The sequence below is a fragment of the Chrysochloris asiatica genome, unplaced genomic scaffold (assembly GCF_000296735.1).
Source record: "Chrysochloris asiatica unplaced genomic scaffold, ChrAsi1.0 scaffold00178, whole genome shotgun sequence".
NCBI lineage: Eukaryota > Metazoa > Chordata > Mammalia > Afrosoricida > Chrysochloridae > Chrysochloris > Chrysochloris asiatica.
In genome coordinates this window covers 796,599-822,334 of record NW_006408696.1, presented here as the reverse complement: position 1 = coordinate 822,334, position 25,736 = coordinate 796,599, and the positions used below count along the sequence as shown (strand labels likewise).

Here is a 25,736-nt window from a genome sequence, read left to right as displayed (position 1 = left end):
TAGGAGTCCAATGTAAAGGATTCTGAGTGCTCTTTCCTGCTGATTGAGATTTTTCTAGCACCTGTGAGAAAGGCGGACGCCTCTATAGCGATTTCCCAGGGAGGAGGCAGGTTCCGAGAAGAAGTGTTGGAATTTGCCAAAGTCTCCTAGCCAAGTAGCAGAGAGCCTGGCCGCAGCACCCAATGTCGCACACATTGCCTCTATGGCAGAGATGGTGAGAGGATGGTGAAACAACCATCTTGCCCCTGATGCTGGGACAGGCAGGGAGGACCTGCCCACTGCCCCTTCACTGCTGGTCCAGGACGACAGTTTCTCTGTCGGGAGCTACTACACTCCAGACTCCATTCTAAACATCTTTACATTTCTGCAGCTGAGCATCTCAGATAAGCCACAGACACACGGTCACACAGGTAAGTGATGGAACTGGGAGTTGAACTTAGGCAGTCCGACTCCATGACAGGCCCAGAGAGGAGTGATGACCAGCCCATGGTCACACAGTCATAGCCTCAGGGCTAGGAGCTGTTGGCTCCCTGCAAACCCAGGAAAAACAATGACGCCTGACTCCTCACCAGCTGGAGGTGGAGCCAAGGTGGAGCCTGGAGACCCAGGTGGCCTTTCCCGAGAAGAACACAGGAAGCAGAGCAGCCTGGAACAGCATGAAGCAAAGCTGGGGACCAGGGCTGCTCATCCTGGAAGTGGTGGTTCTCATAGAGGGTGAGCCACTGTATGTGTGTGTGAGTGGGCTGTGTGTGTGTGAGTGGGCCTGCCTGTGGGCAGTCAACCAGGTCCATCTCACAAGCTCTCTGGGACAGTACAGCTGTGTCTGGATATGTCTGTGAAGAGCCAGTATCTGCTGAAATGAGTGTGATTTTCCTAGGACTGGGTTACACTGTAATTGTGATGGTGTACCGTTCTGCCTGTGTGGGTATCCTGGTGTCATTGTGCTTGCCAGTAGCCTTTGGCTACTCCAGTCTTCTAGTCTCAGTCTCCCCAACTTTACATCTGTCCACTCTCAGTTCTCCAGGGTCAGATGTTCAGTGGGTGTATCTGTGATGGGGCATGAGGCAGTGCAGGGAGCTCTTTGGTAGGGTCCCTGGCAGTTTCTGAGAAGGTGAGGTGGGGTGGGGGGGCTGAATCTCACTCTGGGAGCTCCCCCACCCAGGTCTGCTGCAGTCCTTCTTCTCAGGTCTCCACAGCTGAGAAGACAATTAGACCGATGCTCTTGAATACATGGGCGGCCTCCTCTGACTCAGCAGCGGGGGCAGGTGTCTGGGGTTCCGAAGCCTGGAGGGCTGGCCTAGGCAGGCAGAACCCGGGGCCCTGCTCCTCGGGCCCAGGAGTGCTGAGCACAGCGGAGGGAGGAGAATTAATTACTGAGTCTACGCTCTGAATAGGTTCCAATAAAAGCTGTTTCTCTACCTCATATAAATATTTTCATCCTGGGAGGGGTTGGTGAGATACCCACAAAGTCACTGGCAAGGACCTGTGCCCCCAACTCGTCCTCTCCACCCAGGAGGGTAAGGCTTCCCCAGATCTCACCTGTATATATCTCTTCTCAGGTCTTCAAGCAACTCAGCGGGGTAAGCACTGGGGATGTGGGACCTAGCCTTTCCTTGTTGGGCCTGGGTTGAGGGCAGTGCAGAGGCCAGCTGTCTGACTGACCCACCCCTCTTCATAGTCTGTGGCCAGCGTGGCCCTGGCCCCCCCGAACCTCAGGAGGGCAGCACAATGTCTGGCGAGTGGCCGTGGCAGGCCAGTGTGAGGCAGCAAGGGCTTCACATCTGCAGCGGCTCCCTGGTGGCAGATACTTGGGTCCTCACTGCTGCCCACTGCTTTGAAAAGTGAGTCATGATTGGGGTCAGACAGGGTTTCTGGCTCTGGAGGGTGGGTAGGCAACTTCCCTCAAACCCCAGCAGACTAGTCTCTTCTCCTAAAACACTTAAAGGACCATTTATTGAGATTCTGCCATGTGCCAGGTAGATGTGATCCAGTTATGCTAACAACCTTTCATGGTGGTGGTGAAGTACCACTGAGTTGGTTCCAACTCACAGCCACCTTGTACAGAATTTCTGAGGCTGAAATATTTGCAGGGAACAGAGAGCCTCATCTTTTTCCCTTGGAGCAGGTGATGAGCTTGAACCACCAACTTTGTGGTTCAAAGTCCGACGCTTATCCTATAGAACCACCTTTCATCTGTAGAAGCTTTGATATTTGAGAAAACAAATTGTCAGAAGGGAACCCACCACCAGCACCCATTACCAGGGAACTGATTCCAATTCACAGCAACCTAAAGGACAGCAAAGAACTGCTCCCCCCCACCCCCCCGAAGGTTTCCAAGACTATAAATCTTCACTGGAGTAGATAGCTTTGCCTATCTCCCAAAGAGAAGCTGGTGGGTTTGAACTGCCAACCTTGGCATCAGAAGCCCACTCACCTGGCTCAAAGCCACAAATAATATTTGCCTGTCTTTCCCATGTCTCAAGCGGTCTCCCATGGTGTCCCTCCCCTTGCAGGGCAGCAGCAACAGAACTGGACTCCTGGTCAGTTGTCCTGGGTTCTCTGCAGCGGGAGGGGCTGAGTCCAGGGGCTGAGGAGGTGGGCGTGGCTGCGCTGCAGTTGCCCCGAGCCTACAATCACTACAGCCAGGGCTCTGATTTTGCGCTGCTGCGGCTTGCCCGCCCCACAGCCCACACTCCCCTCTGCCTGCCTCAACCTACACATCACTTCCCCTTTGGGACCTCTTGCTGGGCCACTGGCTGGGAACAAGGCACCAATGATAGTAAGTGCTGTCCCAGCCCAGAGAAGTACTCTGCTTGCCCAAAGTCACACAGCTCCCAGTCTACCCCCCATTATCACCCTATCCCAGAATCCAGGCTACAGCCTTAGTCTGATCTCTTGTCAGCTCCCAGGAGCCTACGGAATTTGCGCCTGCGCCTCATCAGCCGCCCCACATGTAACTGTCTCTACAATCGGCTGCATCAGCGGCCGCTGGCCAGTCCAGCCCGGCCTGGCATGCTGTGTGGGGGTGCCCAGCCTGGGGTACAGGGACCCTGTCAGGTCTGAGGGGAACAGAGAAGGGAGCAGAAGGGTGGGAGCTTACGCTAGGGCTCAGGGCTTGATCCCCAGGAGGGACGGGTAGAGGGGCTTGTAGTAAAAGGTGTGCCCAGGGCTGGGACTCAGGTATTTGTCCTTGGTGCCAATGCCCGGCTCCAGGGGGACTCAGGAGGCCCCGTGCTGTGCCATGAACCCGATGGACACTGGGTCCAGGCTGGGATCATCAGTTTCGCATCAAGCTGTGCCCAGGAGGACACTCCAGTGCTGCTGACTGATATCATTGCCCACACCTCCTGGCTGCAGGCTCGAGCTCAGGGGGCAGCCTTTTTAGCCCAGAGCACAGACAGCCCACAGATCAGTGACGAGGACAGCTGTGTAGGTATGAGCAATGAGCAATGGGCAATGGGCAATGGGATGGGATGAGTGGGGTCCCCAGGCCTGCACAAGGGCTTCTCTGGGCAGTGGGTGGCAGCTATAATTAAACAGACTGTCACACACTGCCAGGAGGCTTGTTAAGGTCCCTTCGCGACAAAGGCTGTAGACACTTTGGAAGTTTACAGGTCTGGTGAGGGTTTTGGGGGGGGAGCTGTTAAGCCTTCCAGACAGGGACCCAGTGAGACTGGACATGGCAAAGTACTCAGAATCCTGGCAGTGAGTGACTCAACATGCAAATCTCATGCAAAGTAATTCCTTGAGGAAGATGATTCTTGATGGTAGGAAGCACCTGTGAGCCAGGAATTCTAGGGCCAGTCCAGGGCCACTCCCACAAATGAGCAGGGCCACTCCCATAAAGCGGGGTAAGAGGACCATCCAGACTACCTGGGTTTAAAGTTCTGGCCCTGGGTTTTGAATCCTAAGTGAACTACTTGTCTATAGCTACAAAGCTAGAAAGTCTTGTAACCTCTCTGATCTTCAGTTGTCTCTGTTGCAAAATGAGGTTAATAATGTTCAAGTCATGATATTGTGGGAAAAGTGCTTACTGCAGTGCCTGGCATACTCAGAACTTAACAAGGAGTCAGATGATGTAATCTTTTCTGTTTCAGCCTGTGGGTCTCTAAGAAGGGAAGGCCCGCAGGCAGGAGCCTCCTCCCCTTGGCCCTGGGATGCCAGGCTGAAACACCAGGGGAAGCTGGTCTGTGGTGGGGCCCTGGTCTCAGAGGAGGTGGTGCTGACTGCTGCCCACTGCTTCATTGGGTAAGCCCCACATCCCTCCCAGGTGTGCCACCTGCCCCTGTTGGCAGTCCTGCCACCATGCTTTTAATACTGCCTCTGCAGACGCCAAAACCCTGAAGAATGGAGCATAGGGCTGGGAGCTGGACCAGAGGAACGTGGCCTGAAGCAGCTCATCCTGCACGGGGCTTATACCCACCCAGAAGGTGGACATGATGTGGCTCTCCTGCTGCTGGCCCAACCTGTGACACTGGGGCCCAGCCTTCGGCCCCTCTGCATACCCTATGCTGATCACTATCTGCCTGATGGGAAACGTGGTTGGGTCCTGGGGCTGGCCCACCAAGGAGCAGGTATGTAGGGCCACTACAAGCAGCAATGGCCATCCAAACCAAGAGGCCACTGGGAGAGCTGGATCTTTTCCCTCCAGAGGTAGGCGCTCTCCAGACAGTACCTGTGACCCTCCTGGGGCCCAGGGCTTGTAATCGGCTGCATGCAGCCCCTGGGAGTGCTGGCATCCCAATTTTGCCAGGAATGGTGTGTAGCAGCGCTGTGGGTGAGCTGCCCCACTGTGAGGTGAGTTCCACCCACACAACTTTACCTGCCAGTGTCCTACTGTCCCTTACCCTGCAGTCTTGCCTCTCACCTGAAACTAGGCCTTCTGCCAACTGTACCCTATACAGCACTCCCATAGCTGTCTAGGGGAGGGGAGAGTCACCCATCAGCACCTCATCCCTGACAGGGTCTGTCTGGGACACCGCTGGTGCATGAGGTGAGGGGAACATGGTTCTTGGCTGGGCTACACAGCTTTGGAGATGCTTGTCAAGGTCCTGCCAGACCTGCAGTCTTCACGGCACTCCCGGCCTATGAAGATTGGGTCAGTAGTCTTGACTGGCAAGTCTACTTCTCAGAAGAGCCTGAGCCCGAGGACGAGCCTGGAAGCTGCCCCACCAACATGAGTACGTGGGCCTGGGGCTCCTTCTCTCAATCTAGGGAGGAAGTCGTCCTGCCCAACCTCTAGCTGCCTTGGGTGGGACAGACCTATTTGGAATCAAATTATGGTTCTTCATCAAGATGTGACTTAAGAGCAAGCCTCTCAACCTTTTGGACCTTAGTTTTCTCATCGGTTATGGGGGGTCAGTGACACCTTTCTCCTCCCTGGAGGGAGGGAGGAAAGTTGCGAGGATGAGGCCAACCCTGCCCGCGTCTTCTCCCTGACAGGCCATCCCGCAGGCTGTTGAGAGGTGGTTTTGTGCTGACTGCAGGGTGCCACAAACACAATGAAGCAATTCCTGCACCACTGCCTTCCTCGTGACCCACGCCCATGCATGACTGCGGGCTTGAGGCAGATCCAACAGCCCCAGATCGCCAACTGCCCCCACTCCCCCCCAACTCTGCTCAAGCCCCTGCAGGACAGGGAGCCGGCGCCTATGGATGCTCCCCACACCCAGCCTTGCTCCCCAACATTCTTCTTCACTCCACCAGATGCCATCACAACAGCCAATTGTTTCGAAAATTTCCTTTTTGGGGGGGAGCAATTTTCCTTTTTCTTAAACTTAAATAAATTGTTACAAAATAGACTTTAGAAAATAAGTTACAAATTCTAGCAAAAGGCTCCCCTTCCATAGGCAAGGTTCCTGCCCATGGCTCTCTGCCTCTCCCAGGGTTAGAATCATCGAGCTGGTAGGGCCTGCTCAGGACCTTGGCAGAGCAGGGCACCAAGCTTCTCACAGGGCAGAGCGTGCTAACAAAGGCTGGGGCAGGGAGGCCCTTCAAGGACAGGGACATGAGGAACACCCCCTCCCTCCTCGGGAAAGAAGCCAGACAGGGGCCTCTTCACAGGGGGAGGAGAGAAAAGTAGTCTGGAGTTCCAAACTACTCCTGAGTAAAACATGAGATCAAATCCTTCCCCCACCCCCCACCCCCCAATATTCTGATCTTTGGAGACTTGAATTTCAGAGGGAGAAGCTGAGGTCTGCAGGCCACTGGGGTGAAGGGTCCAGGAGAGGAGTTGGGGTAGGTGGACCGGGCAGTGATGAGTCCCCTCTGCCCGCCGCTGGTGCTGCTGAAGACCCTGGGGGGAGGGAGAGAATTGTCACTGAGGAGGTAGCCTCCATGTACCTTGTACCCCAAGTTTGCAGGCCATTCATGGCCCCAGGAACTCCCCAGGATTTCCCCAGCCCTAGCTAAATGGCTCCTCACTTGTTCCTTTGAATCACGAGTAATCCTTTATGTTAAAAGCCGTCCCTTGGGCCTTTCAGGGGAATCTTACCCACCATTCCGGCTTTCCTTATTCTCTGGTCAAGGTCACCCACCCTCCATTGCCACAAAATATAATTGGTCCTGGGAGATGTCTAGAGGTGGTGGCTTAGGGCACAGGCTGCCCACTCCTCCGCAGTCCCAACCTCCCAGTCAGTTGACTGGGTGGAGGTGATTTTTACATGCAGATCGCCCGCTGATAGAGAGGGAGATAGGCACTAATGACTGTTGTTGCTACAGCTGGGTCTAGCTTCAAAGAAACAATTATCTGTGACTCAGTCCTCCAGTTAAAGGTGTGCAGGTAGAAAGGGTGGTTTGGTTGGATCCTAAAAAGGAGACCGAGAGAAAAAACAAGTTGAATAAAGAGGAGGAAGAGATATGAGGCAACAAGGAAGGAGGCGGGAGAAGAGACAAGATGCAGGGAAAGAGGGACCAGGGACTGAGAATTGGGTACCAACCAGTGACCCAGATTTCTTGGCCAAGTTAACAATGAAGCCAGTCTGGAGATGCCCCCGCCCCATTCTTCTTTTCCTGGCTACTCCTTGCCTACTCTCGTCTGGGAAGGTACTCTAGAGTCCAAAAGCAATGGCTTCATCTTCTTCTCTAGGAATTAGGACTTTTATGGACTGAATGCAATTTCCAGATGTGCTGGTCATGTGGTCCCCAACCACCTCCCCTCCAATATAAAGACCACGCCTCTGGCTGTGGCTCAGCAGAGGAGTCTGGCCAACTGCCTGACCCATCATGCAATATACCCGACATGGGTTCGGACTTGTCCCTCACAAGGCAGCAGCTGCAAACTAGGTTTTCCTCCATAGCCAGGCCCCAGAGCCCACCTCTTTTGAATTAATCCATACGAACTTGTCCTCTCATTCCTTGCTTCCCCATACACCTTGAGGCCCAACTTCACCCTCTACTGTGCGCCCATATCCTTCAAGGCCCTCCAATCAATCCTCTGCCCAAGCCCATTCATGCCTCCATACCAGAGCTGTCCATTGTCCATCCCTCCTGGCGCTGCTGGTGCTGCAAAAAGCTGATTTGACTGCAGAAGTGGCAGGGACAATGGGGGCAGGTGAAGGGCCCCTCCCAGGATGCCTGGACCTGCCCATGGCCCTTCAGCCGGGCAGCTGTCCGGAAAGCCTTGCCACAGATGTTGCAGTGGTGGCGCTTGGGGTCCGTGTGGGTCCTGCCATGGTTCTTGAGGGAGGCAGCTTAGGTAGAAGCTTGGGGCAGAGGGAGCAGGGATAGAGTCCAGTGGTGTGGGCCTTCTGGTGGTTCAGCAGGCTACCCGTGCATGGCAGTAGGACGCCCACACTGGGCACAGCGGAAGGGCCGCTCCTCATCTTCAGCCACTGTGGACTTTATTCCTTGCTCTCTACTAACTCTCCCAGCATCCTTTTCTGGAGCCCTGGAGTATTCTGGTGGGGTCTCCTGGACTCTCCTTGCTTGGAACAGGGAGACCTAACTGGTCCTCTGCAGTCCCAGCTTTGGGGTCCCTGGTCTCCTCTGTCTGGTGTGGCACCTGACTTGTTGCAAATGGCTAGTTAGCTCAGGGTGGGAATGGAAGGCCTGGCCACAATCAGAGCCAATAGAGGGCTGAGCAGCTATGTGTGGTTGTGGCTCTTGGTGACCACAGGTTTCAAGAATTCCTTGGAGCAGAGCAGACAGCAGTAGCAGTCTGTCTTGCCAGACTGGCAGCAAGAAAAGGGGTGACTCTCTGGCTGAAGCTGAGAGCTGTCATCTCTATTGTCCTAGCTATCCCCGGGACTCACATGAAGTCCACAAAGCTGGCTGTTGCCAAGGTGGCAGGGGTTCCTGGGGACATTGTCCCCTGACTCTGCCTTGTCCAAATTCCCCCGAGACTGTGGTTCTGGGGCTTCTGAAGCTGCCGCCCCAATGGGGCCATGACTATGCTCACCTGGCCTCATGGCTGCATTCTCCCGCTGAGACTGCCTCATTACCTCGGGATCTGCCCTCACTGCCCCCTTGGCCATATGGGCCTCCATGGCCACTGGCCAGCCCCCTCTTGGTATCCTCCTCATGCTCCCGCAGGTGCTGCCCGCCAGGACTGCCCTGCCCACCGCCTCCGGCTGAGTGTGAAGCCTCTAGGGGTCCTTCAGGGCCATGCGCTTAGAACAGATCTTAGGGCAGGTGGGGTAGCTGTACTGGCCTGTCCTATGGCTGCACAGGTGATTCAGGAGGCTCCCGGCATGGTGGTAGGTCTGCCCACACCGGAAGGGCAGATCTTCCTGAGTCAGCTTTCTGGAGCCCCCACCCCCATGCCGCTCAACATGGACTGGCTGGTGGGTGGCCAGCTGTTTCCGCAGGCGGAAGGGCTTCCCGCACTCACCGCAGCGGAAACGCCGGGGATCCGCGTGGATGCGACGATGGTTCTTGAGGGACATGAGGTTGGAGAAGCCCTTGGAGCAAGCTTGACAGCCAAAGTGGCCTGTCTGATGGCTCTGCCGGTGATTGATGAGGCTGCCTGCGTGCTTGTAAGACCTGCCGCACACCTCGCAGCTGAAGGGCCGCTCAGAGCTGCCTTCAGTCTGGCAGCCCTTCTCTGCAGTCTCCAGCCTCGGCTCCATCTCCTCCCCCTTCACAGTGGTCTCCTCCCATGCCTCTTCTTTCACCCTTGCCACTTCCTCTGGGGGCTCCACTTTGAGTTCTTCCTGAGGCCTCTCCACTTTGGTCTGCCCCAGGCCCTCTTCTGCCATGTTTAGAGGCTCACAGCTGCCTTCCATCTCTGGGATGGGCCCAACCTGGGGCTCAGCACCTTTGCAGCGGGGATGGTTTCGTAGATGATTACGGTAGGCAGCCAGGTTGGGGTAGCAACGGGAGCAGACAGGACAGGTAAAGTCTCCAGTCTGGTGGATTTTGCGGTGGTTCACCAGGCTGCCCCCATGACGATAGGTCTTGCCGCACTGGTTGCAGCGGAAGGGGCGGGGCTGGACCTCCAGGAAACTTTCACCACCCTGCATGCAAATGCTGTCTGCTACTGCAGCACCTATTCCCTCACCAGACTTCATGTCTGCACCCTCCCCAGAAACTGAGGTCACTGTGCCCTCATAGACACCATCTGTAACCATCTCTGTGCCATTACCTGACTCTCCCAAGTGGCTGGGTGCCTTGTCCATGGCGTTTCCCAAGCCACCAGCCAGACTTCGGTGGTGGCGCTCCAGGCTCCCCAGGTCGTCATAGGTCTGACCACAGCAGCCACAGATGTGCCCATAACCTGCTCCATCCAGTGCCTCCACCTCTCGCTGCAACTGATTCAGCAGCTCAGCTTCAGATAGCTGCAGTGGAGGGCTCTGGGTGGAAGCTGCCTCTGCTGCTCCTTCCTCCTCTCCTTCTTCCTCCTCGGATCCCTCAGTCATGCCAGAGGTGCTGTGAGCCTGACGCCGATGAAGTCGGTAGCCAGCCCGCCCGGGGAAGATCATGCCACAGAGACAGCAAAGGAAAGGCTGTGCTGCGCTCACCTCCCCTGGTCCGTGGTTCCGAAAGTGGTTGCGTAGGGCGGGCAGCGAGTCGAACTCCTTGGGGCAGAGGGAGCACTGATAGATGCCTGGTGGATGGCAGGGCCGGTGGCTCAGCAGACCAGTGGCATGAGGAAAAGAATGCCCACAGTCGGAACAAGTGTGGGAGGCCTCAGCCTGCCAGCCAGTGACTACTCCGGCAGAGTGGGTAGAGGACTTGGCCAAGTTGGTGGCTGGTTTCTGCTCTTCAACCACCCTAATGAGGCCACTGCAGAAGGGGGACCCACTGTCTTCCTCATCTCCTGAGTCGTCCATGTTGTCAAGAAAACAGTTCTCCTTTCTTTCCAGTCCTTTCTTGCCGTCTCGGCTCTCTTTATGGCCCTGGAAACAAACCTCATCCCTCTCTAACCCACACGTGTCCCCGTCACTTTCCAAGTTGTCTTCTGCCTCACTAAGACTTCCTCCTGAAAGGTCTTGGGGAAAGTCTGGGCTCTCGCTGTCTTCCACCGACTCCTGGGCCCAGTCCTCCGCGGATAGGAGTTTGGCACCTCCACCCACACCAGCACTTCCAGTCCGCCTCCGGTGCCGCCTGCTTCGCCGCCGACTGTGGAGCCGCAGATGGTTCTTCATTGCAGCCATGGTGTGGAAGTGCTTGGCACAGGCCCCACAACTGAAGTCCCCCGTCTGGTGGGTCTGCCTGTGATTGATAAGACTGCCTGAGTGGCGATAGCTTTTGCCACAGTCTTGGCAGGCAAATGCCCGAGGAGGTAAGATCTTGATCTCCACCTGGTTGTTTCCGCCTCTCCCTGCCCTATGGATCTGGCCATGACGTTCAAGGCTCTCAGGGTTTTCAAAGAGCATTCCACAGACACTACAGATCTGTGGTGTGGTCTCATCTGCTGCTGGGGGGATCTCAGTGGCTTCCTCTTCACGTTTGCAACTACCCTGAACTACCGGTGGGGCAGCCTCTGCTCCTACCTTGAGGTGGCTGGGGGGGCCCTCAGCCCCTGGGCCTGCATTGCGACGAGCAGCTTTACAGTGTACACGCACATGGTTGCGCAGGGCCATGAGGTTGGAGTACTTGCGGGGACAAAGTGAGCACGGGTAGTCTCCTGTCTTGTGAGTGTGGCGGTGGTTCACCAGGCTCCCCCGGTGACGGTAGGCACGCCCACACTCATTGCATTTATAGGGGCGATGGTCCACACCTTCTTCATCTTTGGAGGTGCCATCAGACAGTGACTGACCACCCTCTCCAGGACCCTGCCGGGGTCTGTGATGAGCTCGCACGTGGTTTTTGAGCGCAGCCGCGTTGAACAGATGCTTGGAACAGACCGGGCAGGGGTAGACACCTGTCTGGTGGCTCTTACGATGGTTGATGAGGCTTCCAGCGTGGCGGTAAGTGCGCCCACATTCCTCACAGCGGAATGGCCGGTATTCTTCCAGAACGCTGTCCTCAAGCTCCCCAGAGGTGCTCAGTTCCCCAGAACTGTTCAGCATCTGTGTAGTAGGGATCTGGTTTCCACTGCTCTCACCTATGTGCCCATTAGTGGTTGGCATCCCCTTCCCTTCCCACAAACTCTCCTGGCTTTCACCCTCATGAGATTGCTGGTGTTCCAGCAGCTCCCGGGGGAGTCGGAAGGCACGGGGGCAGTGGGGACACCGGTAAGGCCGATACTGGGCATGGAGCCGTGAGTGATTCTTCAAAGCCATTAAGTTAGAGAACTCCTTGAAGCAGATGGCACAGGGGTAGATGCCCAGGGTGTGGCTCTGGCGGTGGTTAGTGAGGCTTCCAGCGTGCTTGTAGGTCTTGCCACACTGACTGCACTTGTACCGCCGTTCCTCCTTCACAGGAGGAGACTGAGTGGGCTCCTGGCCCCCTGTGAAGTTCACAACTGATTCAGCCAAATACTGTTCCAAATTGCTAAGGAGGCTGCTGGCTGGGGTGGGGAGAGGTGGGGCTCTGGCAGAGTTGGTGGTGGCTCCCCAGTGCTTTGCACCTTCCTCAGGATCTGGCTGGTTTTCCCAGCCTTCCCTTTGTCTAGGGGATGGATCTTCCCAAGTACCTGGAGCTGCTCTGGGGTCAGGCCCAGACTCACAGCCAGGTGTCTCTTCAGGATGCTTTGTCTGGTTTTGCCAGCCTTCCTCAGGGTCCAGTTTCTGGTCCCATGAGTCAGGGGACACCATCTCAGCCTGGAAGAATGGGGGGGCTTCCCTGGGGCGGGGAGGCCTCCTCTTGCGGCGGCCCTCAGGGGTATGAGTCCTTATGTGGCTTTTGAAGGCCATGGGATTGGTGAAGTCTTTGCCACAGGTGGTACAAGGGTAAAGGCCAGTCTCGTGGGTCCGGCGGTGGTTGATCAGGCTCCCTGGGTGACGGTAGCCCCGCCCACACTGATGACAGCGGTAAGGCCGGGGGATGCAGTCAATGTCCTCAGTGTCCTGGGTGGGAAATGGATGGAGAAGCTCTCGGTGTCGTACCAGTTCTGGAAGACTAGGAAAGTGGCGCTGACAGTCAGAGCAGCTGAGCGAGGCAGGCACGTCCTCCATGGAGTGGCACAGCAGAAACGTGGAGGTTCAGGAAGAGCAGGCAGGTGGCAGCAGCATCTTCCTTTAGTGTAGGAGCCAGGCCTAGAAAGAAGGGGAAGTGGTCAGAAGGCTTTAACATTGCCCCTTGGCTCTATGAGTCCCAATCACCAGGGTCCACACAGGGTTCACTAAGCATTCATTCTCAGAAACTGTTTTCTACTGGACCTACCCCAGTTATCAGTTAAGGCCTTCCTGTACATATGCTCCCCACATAGAAGCTCCCCAGGCCCAGCTCATTCCTACAGCTACAGATGACGAAACTAAAGTCTACAGGGGTAGAATCTACTTCTGACCACAGACCTATTATTCTATTCTCCAGATCAGATCCAAGAGATCTACTGTCCCTAACCCTCTGCTATCAAATCTGAAACAAAGAAACTTATATTCCCTAACATCATAAAGGGTCAGCAAATCCTATCTAAGCCTTTCAATTTAAAACACAAAAAGCTTTTTTCCCTCACCCCTCTGCTAAAGAGAGACCACTGAGAGTGCCTATTGTGAAGCACTATTGAGTGGGTTCCAACTTATAGTGACTCTGTATAAGGCTTCTGAGGCTTTAAGTCTTTGTCAAGAGCAGAAAGTCTCATCTTTCTACCATGTAGTGGCTGGTGGGCTCGAACCATTGATTTTGTGGTTCTAAGTCCAGTGCTTATTATGTGGAGCCACCATGCCTGAAAGGAGCATGGTGGCATAGTGGTTACGAATCAGACTGCTAACCTTAAGTTTGGCAGTTTGAAACTACCAGCCGTTCCGCAAAAGAAAGATGACGCTTTCTGCTCCCAGAAAGATTTACAGCCTTGGAACCGACTCCAAGGTACTTAACAACAACCATGCCTGAAGCCCTAAAATGGCAGCTTCTTTCTCCAACTGACAGATACGGACCTGTGAGGGGAGGATAGAGGGCGCCGTTTATGAACCGGTTGGCTTGTTCTCCCACCTCTCCTATTTCTTTCAACCTTACAAGGGCTCCTTCCCAAAAGGCACTCATGGCCACTTCCTTCACTTACTTCCCCTGAGCCCAAATGACTTTTCATTGTGGAAATCCCACCCCATTTCCGGTTGCTCTTCAGCCCCTACCTCTTCCGTTCTATGCCTCCTACCCTTAACCTCAACAATGCCTTTCATTTTTTCCCCTCTTCTACTCCCCCGGGAGAAAGATGAGGCTTTCTACTCCCGTAAAGATTTACACCCTCGGAAACCCTGTACAGGGTCGCTATGGGTCGGACCCGACTCGATGGCACTTAACAACAACAACAACAACAACTCCCCTAAAGGGAAGTTCTGGTGTGGCTGTGAAAGAAGCACTGGACTGCAAGGTCAGTTTAACTGCACGGTCCACAGTTCAAATCCACCAGCCGCTCCACACAAACCCTATACAGGGGGGCTATAAGTCAGAATAGGAGTTCTGGTAGCGTAGTGGCTACGAATCGGGCTGCGAACCTCAGGGTCAGCAGTTTGAAACTACCAGCTGTTCCGCGGGAGAAAGATGAGGCTTTCTGCTCCTGTAAAGATTTACAGCCCCGGAAACTCTGTACAGGGTCACTATGGGTCGGAACCGACTCAACGGCACTCAACAACAACGTAAGTCAGAATGGACTCAACAGCATTTAACAACAACTTTCCAAAGGAACCCTGATGGTGGAGTGTTTTACAAGCTGGGTTGTTAACCAAAAGGTCAGGAATTCGAATCCACCAGCCATTCCACTGGGGAAAGATGAAGCTTTCTGTTCCCATAAAAGTTTAAAGCCTTGGAACCCTAAACATGAACCAAGTCCACAGCACACAACTACCACCACCACTTCTCCTAAATAAATACTGATGATAATGACAGATATTACTGCCAACTTAGCCACCTCGGTGTAGCAAGCACTACACTATGCACATTCACTGTAATTTAATCCTATGCACATTCACTGTAATTTAATCCTCACAACGCACTTTAATGTCTCTCTAATCCCAGAGTTCTGGTGTGGATTTGCAGAATAAGCAAAGAACTGATAATAACAAGGATGGCAGTTCAAACCCAACAGGCCGCTCCTTGGAAACACTACACAGGGTTGCTATGAGTCGAAACTGACTCAACAATACGTAACAATTATCCCAGTTTACAATGGAGCAAACCCATCGACTCCGTCAGTCTTCATTCCAAAGCCCTTGTGTCTCTTCATAGCAACTTCCCTTACTACCACGCCTTGGGCCTGCTCCGACTCGGATTCTTCACTCCCATGAAAGCCCTTTATCATTCCTATCTCTGACACTTAAACTCTCCCCCCCGCTCAACCTTCTTCCCAGTCTCACCTCACAAAGCCCTTCACTCGAGTCTCCATCCCTAATCTAGCACCACCAAAATCCTCTCCCATTTCCTCTGCCAAAAGCCTTTCAAGACCCCCCACCTCGCACGGCAGTCCCTTCTCTTTCCCGCAGCGGGCGCGTCCGTTGGGAACTGCGGGCGGCGGACAGTGGGACAGCAAACGGGAACGCGCCTGCGCACTGGGACCCTTACCCCAACTGCAGCCGCGCGCCCCAAGGGGTGGCGGTGGGGGGCGCTCGCGCTCCCACGTACGTACTCAGACTGGGCTCCTCAGGAGGTGCGAGAGCAGGGGAAGAAAAAGACGAAGGAAGAGGAGGAAAAAGGGGGTAAAAGGATGAGGGCGAAGCTGGCACCAGCCGGAGTATACTCCCGAGATCCGCGAACACTTCCTATTGTTAGTAGGAAACAGGAAGCGTCCGACCCGCAAAAGCTCCCCCGTGAAACCTCAACCTTGGGAACATCCTGTCCCGCTTTCAAACAGCTGTCTCCGAAAACACACTTCCGGCGTTAAGGGATAAGCCGGCCAACGCGACTTTGGGGCCGCCCACATAGGTCACAGCGCTTCCTTTATACGCACTAACCTTAGCCACACTTCCGGCGAGAGTCTGAAAAAGGTTCCGTCGTATATCTCTCTATATTTTGGGGGGGGGGGGGCGTTCTGCAGCTTTGGCTTCAGTACCTTGGCGACAACTTTCGCGGGCCTCCCTGGAAGACTTTCCCCAAGATCAATAGGGCAAGCTTCATTAAATTCACTTCTCGCTATTAAAGGAAATGATGTGGGCTACAGCGGATCTAGGGAATACAAAGCCTGAGCATAGCCTTTCTGTCCTCCCCACCTTCTAGTCTTTGGAGACATTTTCGGAGACCTGGCCCCAAACTAGAGCAATAGTCGAGTGTATACCATAAATCTGTCCGGCGTTGCTTGCCCTCAGCACCCACAAGACCACTGGCAAGATGTTTCCCCACCACCATCGGCTGGGGGTGCTCCGGTAAATCTTTCCTTCCTCCTGAGTCGGGAAAGCTCTCTTCTACTTCCGCTCTCCGGCCCCGCCTCCTCAAGCTCCCCTCTTCCCTCCTCCCACCTCCCGCTGGGTCCTAGTGCCTGCTCCTTTCTGGCAGTGTCCCGGGCTCAGTTGGTCCGAGGAGCCACCGCTGAAGTCGCGGAGCCGGTCTGAGTCCACTCAGGTAGGAAACGCCGGCAGAAAGCCACGGGGTCCAAGGCGGGCTCCAATATGGACGGGCTCCGAGCTGGCCTCAGTTTCCCTGTGGGCACCGAGGGCGGACACGGCCGGCCGAGCGCGGATAACGCGGGCGGGGCGGGAGGAGAGCGGCCCCGGGCGGGCGCGAAAGGGCGCCTGACCCAGTGGGTCCTAGAACCCGCCGGCTATCCTCGCGGGCCAGGTGATGCGGGCACTGGGGCTCGGCCAGCGCGTCTACCCGCCTCGGGCGGCGAGGACCCGGGGGTCCTAGAGCCCGCCCTATTGCGGGCTTTTGTCCCAGACGCGAGGCCAGCCCTGCAAGGTCCCTGGCGTCCGCGGCCCCCCTCCTCCGCCGTGTCCCTGGCCGCCCCTCCCGCGGTCCTAGAGAACGCCATCTTGCAGGCCTTTGTTTCGCCTCCGGCCTTCAGTTCATTCATTTGTTCATTCCCACATTCTTCGTTCATTCCTTCTTGCCACGTTCTCTGATTAGGTCTTGCAGCGTTCGACGAAGTCACAATCCCGGAGGGCTTATTCCGACAGGAGACAGCCTGGGGTCCTGTCCTGTGAGAGTTGCCTGTCTAGTGTGGGTGCTTAGAAGGTTGCAGAGAGCAGCGCAGGACTAATTCTTCAGCTCACGGGCTCTCCTTAGCGTTTCTCCTTGGCCTTAAAGCTGGCAAAAATCTCCACAGACCTCAGAGGCCGCATTTTAGGGGCGAGGAAACGGAGGCCAGAGCTCATAGCGCCCCAATCTCCAGTGCCAATTCATATCCCTGAGATAATCTCAAAAGAGTTTTCCTGGGGGAGACATCAAGCAGAGGAAAGTAGTGGAGATGCTTGGAGGTAGGGAAGTATGAAGATTGTAGCTAGATGCCAGAGGTATGCCAAGTTGGAAGAGTAGGTTGGAATCAAGTTATGAACTGACCAAGGCGAGGCCTAGGAGGTGATGAGCGCTCACATCTGCCCTTTGCATGGTTCCCCATCTGTCAACTCACCATATCAATGACCTGTAATGCCTGTGTGAGGCAGTGGGGATACTGATGATCAAAAGTGGTTCCTTTCCTACCTTGCCCCTGCCCTCAGGTGCCAACCCAAGCTCTCTGGGAATGAAATCTTCATTCTTGGCAGTTAGAGCTGGTTCAGGCAACAGCACTTCAATTCCTTCCTAAGCCAGCTGTGAAGAACCATATAGGGGGGTAGAATGATTATGGGAAGTGCGGGTAGCATCAAGAGAAGTGGTCATCTCTGCAGTGAAAGAGACAGCTAGCTACACAAAGGCTCTCTAGGGCAGTAGTGGTTATGGCAGAAGGAATTGCTAGTGCAAAGGTCCTGAGGTAGGGAAGAATTATTTATCTCTTCAGTAAGAAGACAGGGGGTCTATGTGGGTGAAGCCTAGTGAACCAGGAGAAAGGAATGGGATATACGGTAGGCAGAAGTTAGGTTGGTCCTGTTTGGGGTCTTACTGACCATGGAAAAGATTGATCTCAGTCCTGGGAATAGTGAGGAGTTTCATGATTTTCCTAATAAATCTCAAGAATGAAGACTGATAGAGTTTGAAACAACCAAAAATACATGTACATATCTAGATATGTATATAGTCATATTTTGGAGTCCTGGTATGGCACTATAGAATATACACTGAATCGTAAGGTCAATTTAAACCTCAAGGTTGGTGGTTCGAATTCACTAGCCCCTCCTTGAAAACACTATACAGGGTCAATATGAGTCGGAACCAACTTGATGGCACTTAACAACATAATCATATTTGTATAAAGGCTTATATGAGGGGACTTCAAAAAGTTTGTGGAAAAATGGAATTAAAAGATAAGGGAGTTTTTCCACATGTGTTTTGAAGCCCCCTTGTATATATATGTGTGTTGCTGTTGTTAGTGTCGTCAAGCTGGTTCTGACTCATAGCGACCCTGAATAGGATTTCCAAGGAGATAGGTACACTTCTTAAACGTAAACGCCTCACAGGGTTGGATTTCTAGGGTTGAAGGATTAGAACCATAGTTTGTCATGGGACATCTCAGTCAATTGGCTTAATATAGTTCATAAAGTTATGTTCTATACCCTAGTTTGTTGAGTAGTGTCTGGGTTATGAAGCTCTTGCAAGCAGCCAACTGTTGGTCTGTACTTGTTTGGAGCAAAAGTTAAAAGGAAACCAATGGCAAAAAGACAAAACTAATTTGTAGGGAAGATAGTCCATAGAAACCAAGGTTTCATCTACCCTGGGACCAAAAGAATGAGATGGTGTTCAGCTATCTCCACTGACCGTTTAAATAAGGTCCACAATCAGTCAACTCTGAGTGTATGGGAGAAAAATACAGAACAATATCTCTTTAAAAACAACAACAACAACAACAACTAGACCCACTGGACTAGTTGAGACTGGAGAAATCCCAAAGACTGTTGTCCTGATATACTCTTCAAATCTTGAACCAAAATTAACCCTTTGTAGCTAAATAACAAATTGGCTCAAAAATAATGAATTTCACCTGTTAGTACTGTGCTCCTTTAAAGAATCGCCTATCAGACAGTCAACAATTACTATGAAACAAAAATAAGAATTGTAAGGGAACAGAAATAATGAAAATGCATGGTGAACAACGTAACAAATGCCACTGAAGGACTTCTATAGAAATTGTTGATGGGAACTTACACCATCACTGAAAACAATAAAATCTGGGGAGCGGGGTGGTGGTGAGGAAGTCAGCCCATGTTCTGGATCATTGCAAAGCAACATTGGTGTACTAAATAAAGAGTCCTGAGCTTAACTCAAGCTCCTTGGAGATTCATAGGCCTAACTGAGTGAAGCATCACTCTAGGGAGCTGAAAGATGGGAAGAGTCCTAGGGAGTGAAGTGAGGAGTTAATGGTGTAATTCTAGGCAGTGGCCTAGCCCTCCATTCTGCATGGAACTGGGCACCTGTCGGCCCAGACAGCAAAGTCTGGAGACCCCAGATGACTGAAAGCAAAGCAAAGTACTTAGGTTCAAATCCCAGCTGCAAGAGTTCCTAGTCTGTGGCTGTGGTAACTTACTTAAGCTTTTGGGGGCCTCAGTTTGTTTGTGTGTAAAATGACAGAAATCCCTGTCCCCGGAAGCTGAGTGTAAGGGAGTGTAAGTAAGGGAACATGCTAGATAAAGTGTCTGACTTTGAGAAGACTCAATAATTATTCTTATCTCAGTCAGTCTCACCCAGCCCTGTGAGGTGCGCACTAGTATCATCCCCATTTTTTAGATGAGAAAACTTAGATCCTAAAAAAGATGAAATAAATTGCCCAAGGTCATGTCAGCTGGGAAGTGATGGAGGCAAGATTTGAAGGCAAGCAGTTTGACTTCAGGGACTGTGTGCACTTAATCACAACCCTCCCTGTACCATCATTCCGGGCCTCAGTTTCCTTACCTATGAAATGGGACTTCCAGTAGAGCCTGTCTCACAGTGTTGACATGAAAGTTAATACATGTAAAGAGCTTAGGACATCGCCTAATATTTGACAAGTGCTCAGTAAATGTGAGCTGTGATTTTTATTAAGAACTTTCCATTAGGCAGTCTGTCTGGAAGGGAGGTAGTGAGTGTCTCATCCAGCCGGGAGGAGGGATCCCTTAGACACTGTTGGGAAGTCAGCCCTTTGACTCACCTTTCGGCGCCAGGATTTAGTGAGACAAATAAAGGAATCAAGCTGAGGGTAGAACAGAGTTGTGTGTAATAGAGGGCTGATATCCAGAGGGTAGATTCAGGAAAGACTTCCCAGGGATGTTGGGGCTCAAATGAAGGACTAATGGAGTCTGGAGTAGCCAGGAAGTTCCTGAGAACTTGAACAGTATGGTGGGAACCATGGAAAGTTCTCGATCAGAGGACAGAGAGCATCACATGGTGCTTTACAGGAAAGACTGTGAATATTAGATTGAGCATGGGAAAGAGGGGAAACTGAGGCAGATCGAAGCAAAAGGGTACTGACCTTGAGGATGCACTCACCCAGGGGCTCCTGTGTTCTCCTGAGGTTCACCAGGTAAGTGGTTTCTGTGTTATTTCCAGGGGCGAGGCATCCTGAGCCTCTAGAGGCTTGAACTGCCCAGCACCCTCCTGGCACAGTTCAGCTCCGGTCTGCTCTCAACCTCAGTGTTGGAACTTAGAAGGCACCAGGTCCTGACATGTACAGATGAGGAAAATGAGGCCTAGAGAGGCGCACACATTTCACTGAGGTCTCTCATAGCAGGGCTGGAAGTGGAACCTAGGTCTCCTACCACCCAGCCATCTCCATGTATACCTGGCTCTCCTCCCCTCTCCAAATCAGTATCCTGCCCCTACTCTGACCCCACCCCCAGCAGCTGCTGCTGAGCCTCCCTAAGTGGATCAGCCAGAATCCTCTTCCCCTCATCCCCAGGGAGGATGAGCTGGTATTACACTCACACAACCGTCAATCCTATTTCCTCCCACCCATGATCCCCAGGAACATCTGGGTGGAGAGTATCTGGGCTCTGGACCAAGAAAGTAAGGGTCTAAGCAGGTATGCCAGGAATTATGACTCAGATTATGACTCAAATATCGGGATTATGACTCAGAAATAGACTTCTTACTGCCAGGAATGGCTCCGGCTGCCTTGTAAGAAAATGGGTTCCCCATTGCCAGAGGTGTGGGAGCAGAAGCAGCAGGGATTCCAGGATTCCTGTGTAGGGTGGAGTCCCTTACAGCTGTGCAAGGCCAGAAAACTCTGAACAGTTGCTGCCTCAAGAGCTAACCAACCAGAGGGGAAAGACAAAACACGCACACTGGGGACCTGTGGCTGCCAGACAGATGGTGCTACCCTTCTCTGGCCTCAAGTCTGTCTCCCCCTGGGCACTTGGAGATGTACAGGCTAGGCTCCCATCTGGGTACCCTCTACATCTGCAGCCTTGCGTGGCACAGACACTGGATGCTGAGCTAAAGAAGAAAGATGGTGAGACAGATGGAACCGTGGCCCTCTGGGAATGCCACAGTATTTGGAGAAGCCCAGAGGTTGGGGTGGACCTTTTGGCGACCTCCTTTCTTGGCACTTCCAAGATCACCTGGTCCAACTTTCTTTCATCAATGAACAGACCAGAGAAGGCATCTTGAGCATGGAGTCTCAGAGCCAGTTGTTGTTGTTACGTGTTGAGTCAATTCCGACTCATGGCGACCCTGTATAGTGTTTCCGAGGAGCAGCTGGTGGGTTTGAACCACCTGTCTTGTGGTTCGAAGTCCAGTGCTGATCCTACAGTGTCTCACCAGGAGTACAACAGAACCGTGGTGATTGGAAAAAAGGATGTGGGGGTGCATGGTTCAGGCCTGGCAGCTGGGTGGAAAATGCCTTGGAGTATGGCGTAGGGAAGTGGCTTCTGTCTAACTTTGCCTCTCTCACAGAGAAACCCACCCACCAAGGTCATGGAGGTGGAGTCTGCAGAGGTCCTGTCTCCAGCTCCGGGTTACAAGCGCTCTGGCCGCCGCTATAAGTGCCTGTCATGTACCAAGACGTTTCCAAATGCACCCAGAGCAGCGCGCCATGCTGCCACCCACGGGTCTGCTGATTTAGGTAAAGAAGAGGTGGCTGAGGTGAAGCCAAAGCCAGAGACAGAGCCCAAGCCAGAAGAAGCCAGTGGGGACAAGGTGTCAGGTACTGCGGCTAAACCACGGCCTTACGCGTGTCCGCTGTGTCCCAAGGCCTACAAGACGGCCCCTGAATTACGCAGCCATGGGCGCAGCCACACGGGCGAGAAACCCTTCCCCTGCCCCGAGTGTGGCCGCCGCTTCATGCAGCCGGTGTGTCTGCGTGTGCACCTGGCCTCCCACGCTGGCGAGTTGCCCTTCCGCTGCACACATTGCCCCAAGGCCTATGGCGCACTCTCCAAGCTCAAGATCCATCAACGTGGCCACACTGGAGAGCGGCCCTACGCCTGTACTGACTGCGGCAAAAGCTTCGCTGACCCGTCGGTGTTTCGCAAACATCGGCGCACACATGCAGGTCTGCGGCCCTACAGCTGTGAGCGCTGCGGCAAGGCCTACGCGGAGCTCAAGGACCTACGCAACCACGAGCGGTGAGGGCGTCCAAGGGCCTGGAGTTGGGGGTGTGGGGCTTTGGAAGAACTGATGGATGGGGTGGCCATGGAACAACAGCAGCTGCCCAGTGCTAATGGGGGTGTTTGAAGCCAAAGAGAGTTTGAAATAAGCCAATGGGAAAGTAGGTGGGTGGAGCTATGAGAAGGGCTCTAGCAGGTGGGAGACGTTGGTGCTTGTTGGACCCGGGTTGGGCTTGAGGTGGGTGAGGTTGCCTGCATAGGATAGAACCCAGGAGCTGACTGGGTTCCTGGACAGCAGGAAAGGAGGCTGGAGCCACCGTTCTTCCCAAGGGATATTTTTTATTGTTATGTGCTGTGGAGTCAGTTCCAACTCATAGTGACCCTATATAGGGTTTCCAAGGAGAGGGTGATGAGTATGAACTGCCGACTTTGCGGTTCGAACCGACCTTGAGGTCGAGTGCTTATCCTGTTGCGCCACACCAGGACTTCCAAGGGATGTTGCAGCCCAGATTCCTGGGATGGCACTGTAGGATAAGCACTGGACTGCTAACTGCAAGGTCAGCGGTTCAAAACCACCAGCTGCTCCTCGGAAACCCTTTACAGGGCTGTTAGGAATCAGAGCCGACTTGATAACAATAACAAGTCAGAAGCCACTCCACGGCACACAACAACAACTCAGGTGGCCCTTTACGCTCCAACAGGTCCCACACCGGTGAACGCCCCTTTCTCTGCTCCGAGTGTGGAAAGAGTTTCTCCCGCTCATCGTCGCTCACATGTCACCAGCGCATCCACGCAGCGCAGAAGCCCTATCGCTGCCCGGCCTGTGGCAAAGGCTTCACCCAGCTCAGCTCCTACCAGAGCCACGAGCGCACTCACTCCGGGGAAAAACCCTTCCTGTGTCCACGGTGCGGCCGCATGTTCTCGGACCCCTCCAGCTTCCGGCGTCACCAGCGGGCGCACGAAGGCGTGAAGCCTTACCGTTGTGAGAAGTGCGGCAAGGACTTCCGGCAGCCCGCTGACCTGGCCATGCACCGTCGGGTGCACACGGGTGACCGGCCATTCAAGTGCCTGCAGTGCGACAAGACGTTCGTGGCGTCCTGGGACCTTAAGCGGCATGCGCTCGTGCACTCCGGCCAGCGACCCTTCCGCTGTGAGGAATGTGGACGCGCCTTCGCCGAGCGGGCCAGCCTCACCAAACACAGCCGAGTGCACTCAGGGGAGCGTCCCTTCCACTGTAATGCCTGCGGAAAATCCTTTGTCGTATCCTCCAGCCTGAGGAAGCATGAGCGGACCCATCGAAGCAGCGAGGCCGCTGGGGCGCCTGCGCAACCGGAGCTGGTAGTGGGGCTGGCGCTGCCTGTTGGAGTGGGAGGCGAGGGTTCAGCAGCACCGGGGGCTGTCACAGGGCTAGGGGACCCATCAGCAGCAGGGCTGCTAGGGCTGACTCCAGAGTCAGGTGGGGTGATGGCCACACAGTGGCAAGTGGTGGGCATGACAGTAGAGCATGTAGAGAATGCTGGCCCTGGGGAGGTTCCTGGTCCCTTGGGAGGGGCAGGCGAGGTGGGGAGTGAGGAGGCAGACGAGAAGCCACCTCAGTTTGTGTGCCGCGAGTGCAAGGAGACCTTCTCCACGCTGACCTTACTGAGACGCCACGAACGCTCACACCCTGAGCTCAGGCCTTTTCCCTGCACGCAGTGCGGCAAGAGCTTCTCTGACAGGGCGGGGCTCCGCAAACACAGTCGCACCCACAGTTCTGTGCGCCCCTACACCTGCCCTCACTGCCCCAAGGGCTTCTTGAGTGCCAGTGACCTGCGCAAGCACGAACGTACCCATCCTGTTGAGACCCCCACGCCCCTGGAGCCCCTTGTGGCTTTGCTAGGAATGCCTGAAGAGGGGCCAGCTTGAGGCCCAAGTCCCCTCCTCCCCTTGACCACACTCCCCAAAGCCTAACCCCCCACTCCCACCCCAGCCCACCCCCGGGTTCCTCCTGAACCTCTTGCTCCAGCTTCCTCTCTAGACTCCAGATCCTTGTGTGGTGGGGTGGGGGCAGCTAGTTCACCATAGCTGAGCTGATGGAGCCAGCTGGCAGCAGCTGTTAACACGGCCCAGGGTTCGCTCTGCGCAGCTCTCATTAAAGCATTCACTTTGACACTGGGTTGTTGTCTGTGTTCTGGTTGGGTTGGGGTGAGACTTTGAGCATCAGATACCAGATAAGGCCCTGTGAAGACCCTTGGACTGAAAAATTAAATGCTACAAAGGTCTTTGGGTGCATTGTTGCCCAAAGAATCTTTCAGATAACACTAGTCTCATTCATGACGTCGTAGGACAAAAGGCCAAGCAAGTATAGGAAATTCCTTGTATACTCTTCTTGGGGATTCTTGGCAATCAAAAGTGTATTTAAAACTTTGAAGAGTCCTACAATGAACAAATCGATTTGGCTTTATTTAACTCATTTTAAGAAGCCCTGGTGGCACAATGTAGGATATTAACCAAAAGATTGACAGTTTGAACTCAACCAACTGCTCTGCGGGAGAAAGACCTGACCACCTGCTCTGGTAAAGATCACAGCCTAGAAAACCCTATGGGGGCAGTTCCACTGTGAGTTTGCCTTGACTCCGCCACACCTAATAGCCCACATTTATTTGGCCATGGAAACCTTTTATTAAGTACTTCCACTTTTACACTTCTACGGATAAGGCCAAAAAATTAAGTGTCTTACCTACATACTGCAATAACAGATCAGAAAATATTTTGTTAGATACCAGCAAGTTGGTTCTGACCCACAGCAACCTTACGTATAATAGAATGAAACACTGCCTAGTAAGTACTATGCCATCCTCACAATCGTTGCTGTGTTTGAACCCAGTGTTGCAGCCATTACTGTTAATCTACTTTTATTGAGGAGCTTGCTCTTTCTTGTTGACCCTCTACTTTAACAAGCATGATGTCCTCCAAGAACTGGTCCTTCCTGATGGCATGTCCAAAATACTTGAGACAAAGTCTTGTCATCCATGCTTCTAAGGAGGATTCTGGCTGTACTTCCAACACAGATTTGTTCATTCTTTTGGCAGACCATGGCATATTTAATATTGCCATCACCAGTACCATAATTCAAAGACATCAATTCTTCATTCTTCCTTACTCACTGTCCAGCTTTCGCATGCATATGAGGCGAATAAAAATACCATGGCTTGCGTCAGGCACACTTTAGTCTTCAAAGTGGTGTCTTTGTTTTTTAACACTATAAATTATAGGGATCTTTTTAGCAAATTTACCCTTGATTTTGTGACTGCTGCTTCCATGTAGATCCAGTAAAATAAAATCCTTGACAAGTTCAATGTTTGCTCCATTTATTGTGATGTTTATTGGTCCATTTGTGAGGAGTTTCGTTTTCTTTATGTTGAGATATAATCCGTGTTGAAAGCTGTGTGATTCTCATCCGTAAGTGCTTGAAGTCCTTTTTGCTTTTAGTAAACAAGCTTGTATCACCTGCATATTGCAGGTTGCTAACGAATCTTCTTACAATGCTGATGCCAACTTCTTCATATAGGCCATCTTGGATTATTTTCTCAGCATACAGACTGAGTATGGTGAGAAAAATACAATCCTGACACACATCTTTGCTGATTTTAAAACACTCATACCCTTGTTCTG

The 25,736-nt window shown here is 53.3% G+C and overlaps 3 protein-coding genes across 3 annotated transcripts; 2 read left to right on the top strand and 1 right to left on the bottom strand.

Annotated features, from left to right (window-relative positions):
• Positions 1 to 202: 202 nt before the first annotated feature.
• Positions 203 to 5,242, top strand: PRSS53 (protease, serine, 53). The gene is made up of 10 exons (XM_006871982.1): positions 203 to 214; positions 302 to 410; positions 1,679 to 1,841; positions 2,514 to 2,779; positions 2,903 to 3,057; positions 3,214 to 3,433; positions 4,098 to 4,248; positions 4,330 to 4,574; positions 4,652 to 4,797; positions 4,964 to 5,242. Exons 1-10 carry the CDS (start codon positions 203 to 205, stop codon positions 5,240 to 5,242), a joined length of 1,746 nt encoding a protein of 581 aa, XP_006872044.1.
• Positions 5,243 to 6,176: 934 nt separating this feature from the next.
• Positions 6,177 to 12,500, bottom strand: ZNF646 (zinc finger protein 646). The gene is given in 9 exon segments (XM_006871981.1): positions 6,177 to 6,295; positions 7,464 to 7,688; positions 7,691 to 7,770; positions 7,772 to 7,920; positions 7,922 to 8,010; positions 8,013 to 8,093; positions 8,096 to 8,410; positions 8,460 to 8,535; positions 8,577 to 12,500. Coding segments are annotated over 9 exon segments (5,058 nt in total).
• Positions 12,501 to 21,447: 8,947 nt separating this feature from the next.
• On the top strand, positions 21,448 to 23,987 carry ZNF668 (zinc finger protein 668). The gene is made up of 2 exons (XM_006871924.1): positions 21,448 to 22,100; positions 22,784 to 23,987. Exons 1-2 carry the CDS (start codon positions 21,451 to 21,453, stop codon positions 23,985 to 23,987), a joined length of 1,854 nt encoding a protein of 617 aa, XP_006871986.1. The 5' UTR covers positions 21,448 to 21,450.
• The last annotated feature ends 1,749 nt before the right edge of the window (positions 23,988 to 25,736 follow it).

Bases quoted from the DNA above. Each gene is read 5' to 3' on its own strand.
- ZNF668 (XM_006871924.1), top strand. From the start codon at position 21,451: ATGGAGGTGGAGTCTGCAGAGGTCCTGTCTCCAGCTCCGGGTTACAAG. The intron at 22,101-22,783 runs GTGAGGGCGTCC...ACGCTCCAACAG, and splicing joins GACCTACGCAACCACGAGCG to GTCCCACACCGGTGAACGCC.
- PRSS53 (XM_006871982.1), top strand. The intron at 2,780-2,902 runs GTAAGTGCTGTC...ATCTCTTGTCAG, and splicing joins GGAACAAGGCACCAATGATA to CTCCCAGGAGCCTACGGAAT. The intron at 4,249-4,329 runs GTAAGCCCCACA...CTGCCTCTGCAG, and splicing joins GCTGCCCACTGCTTCATTGG to ACGCCAAAACCCTGAAGAAT.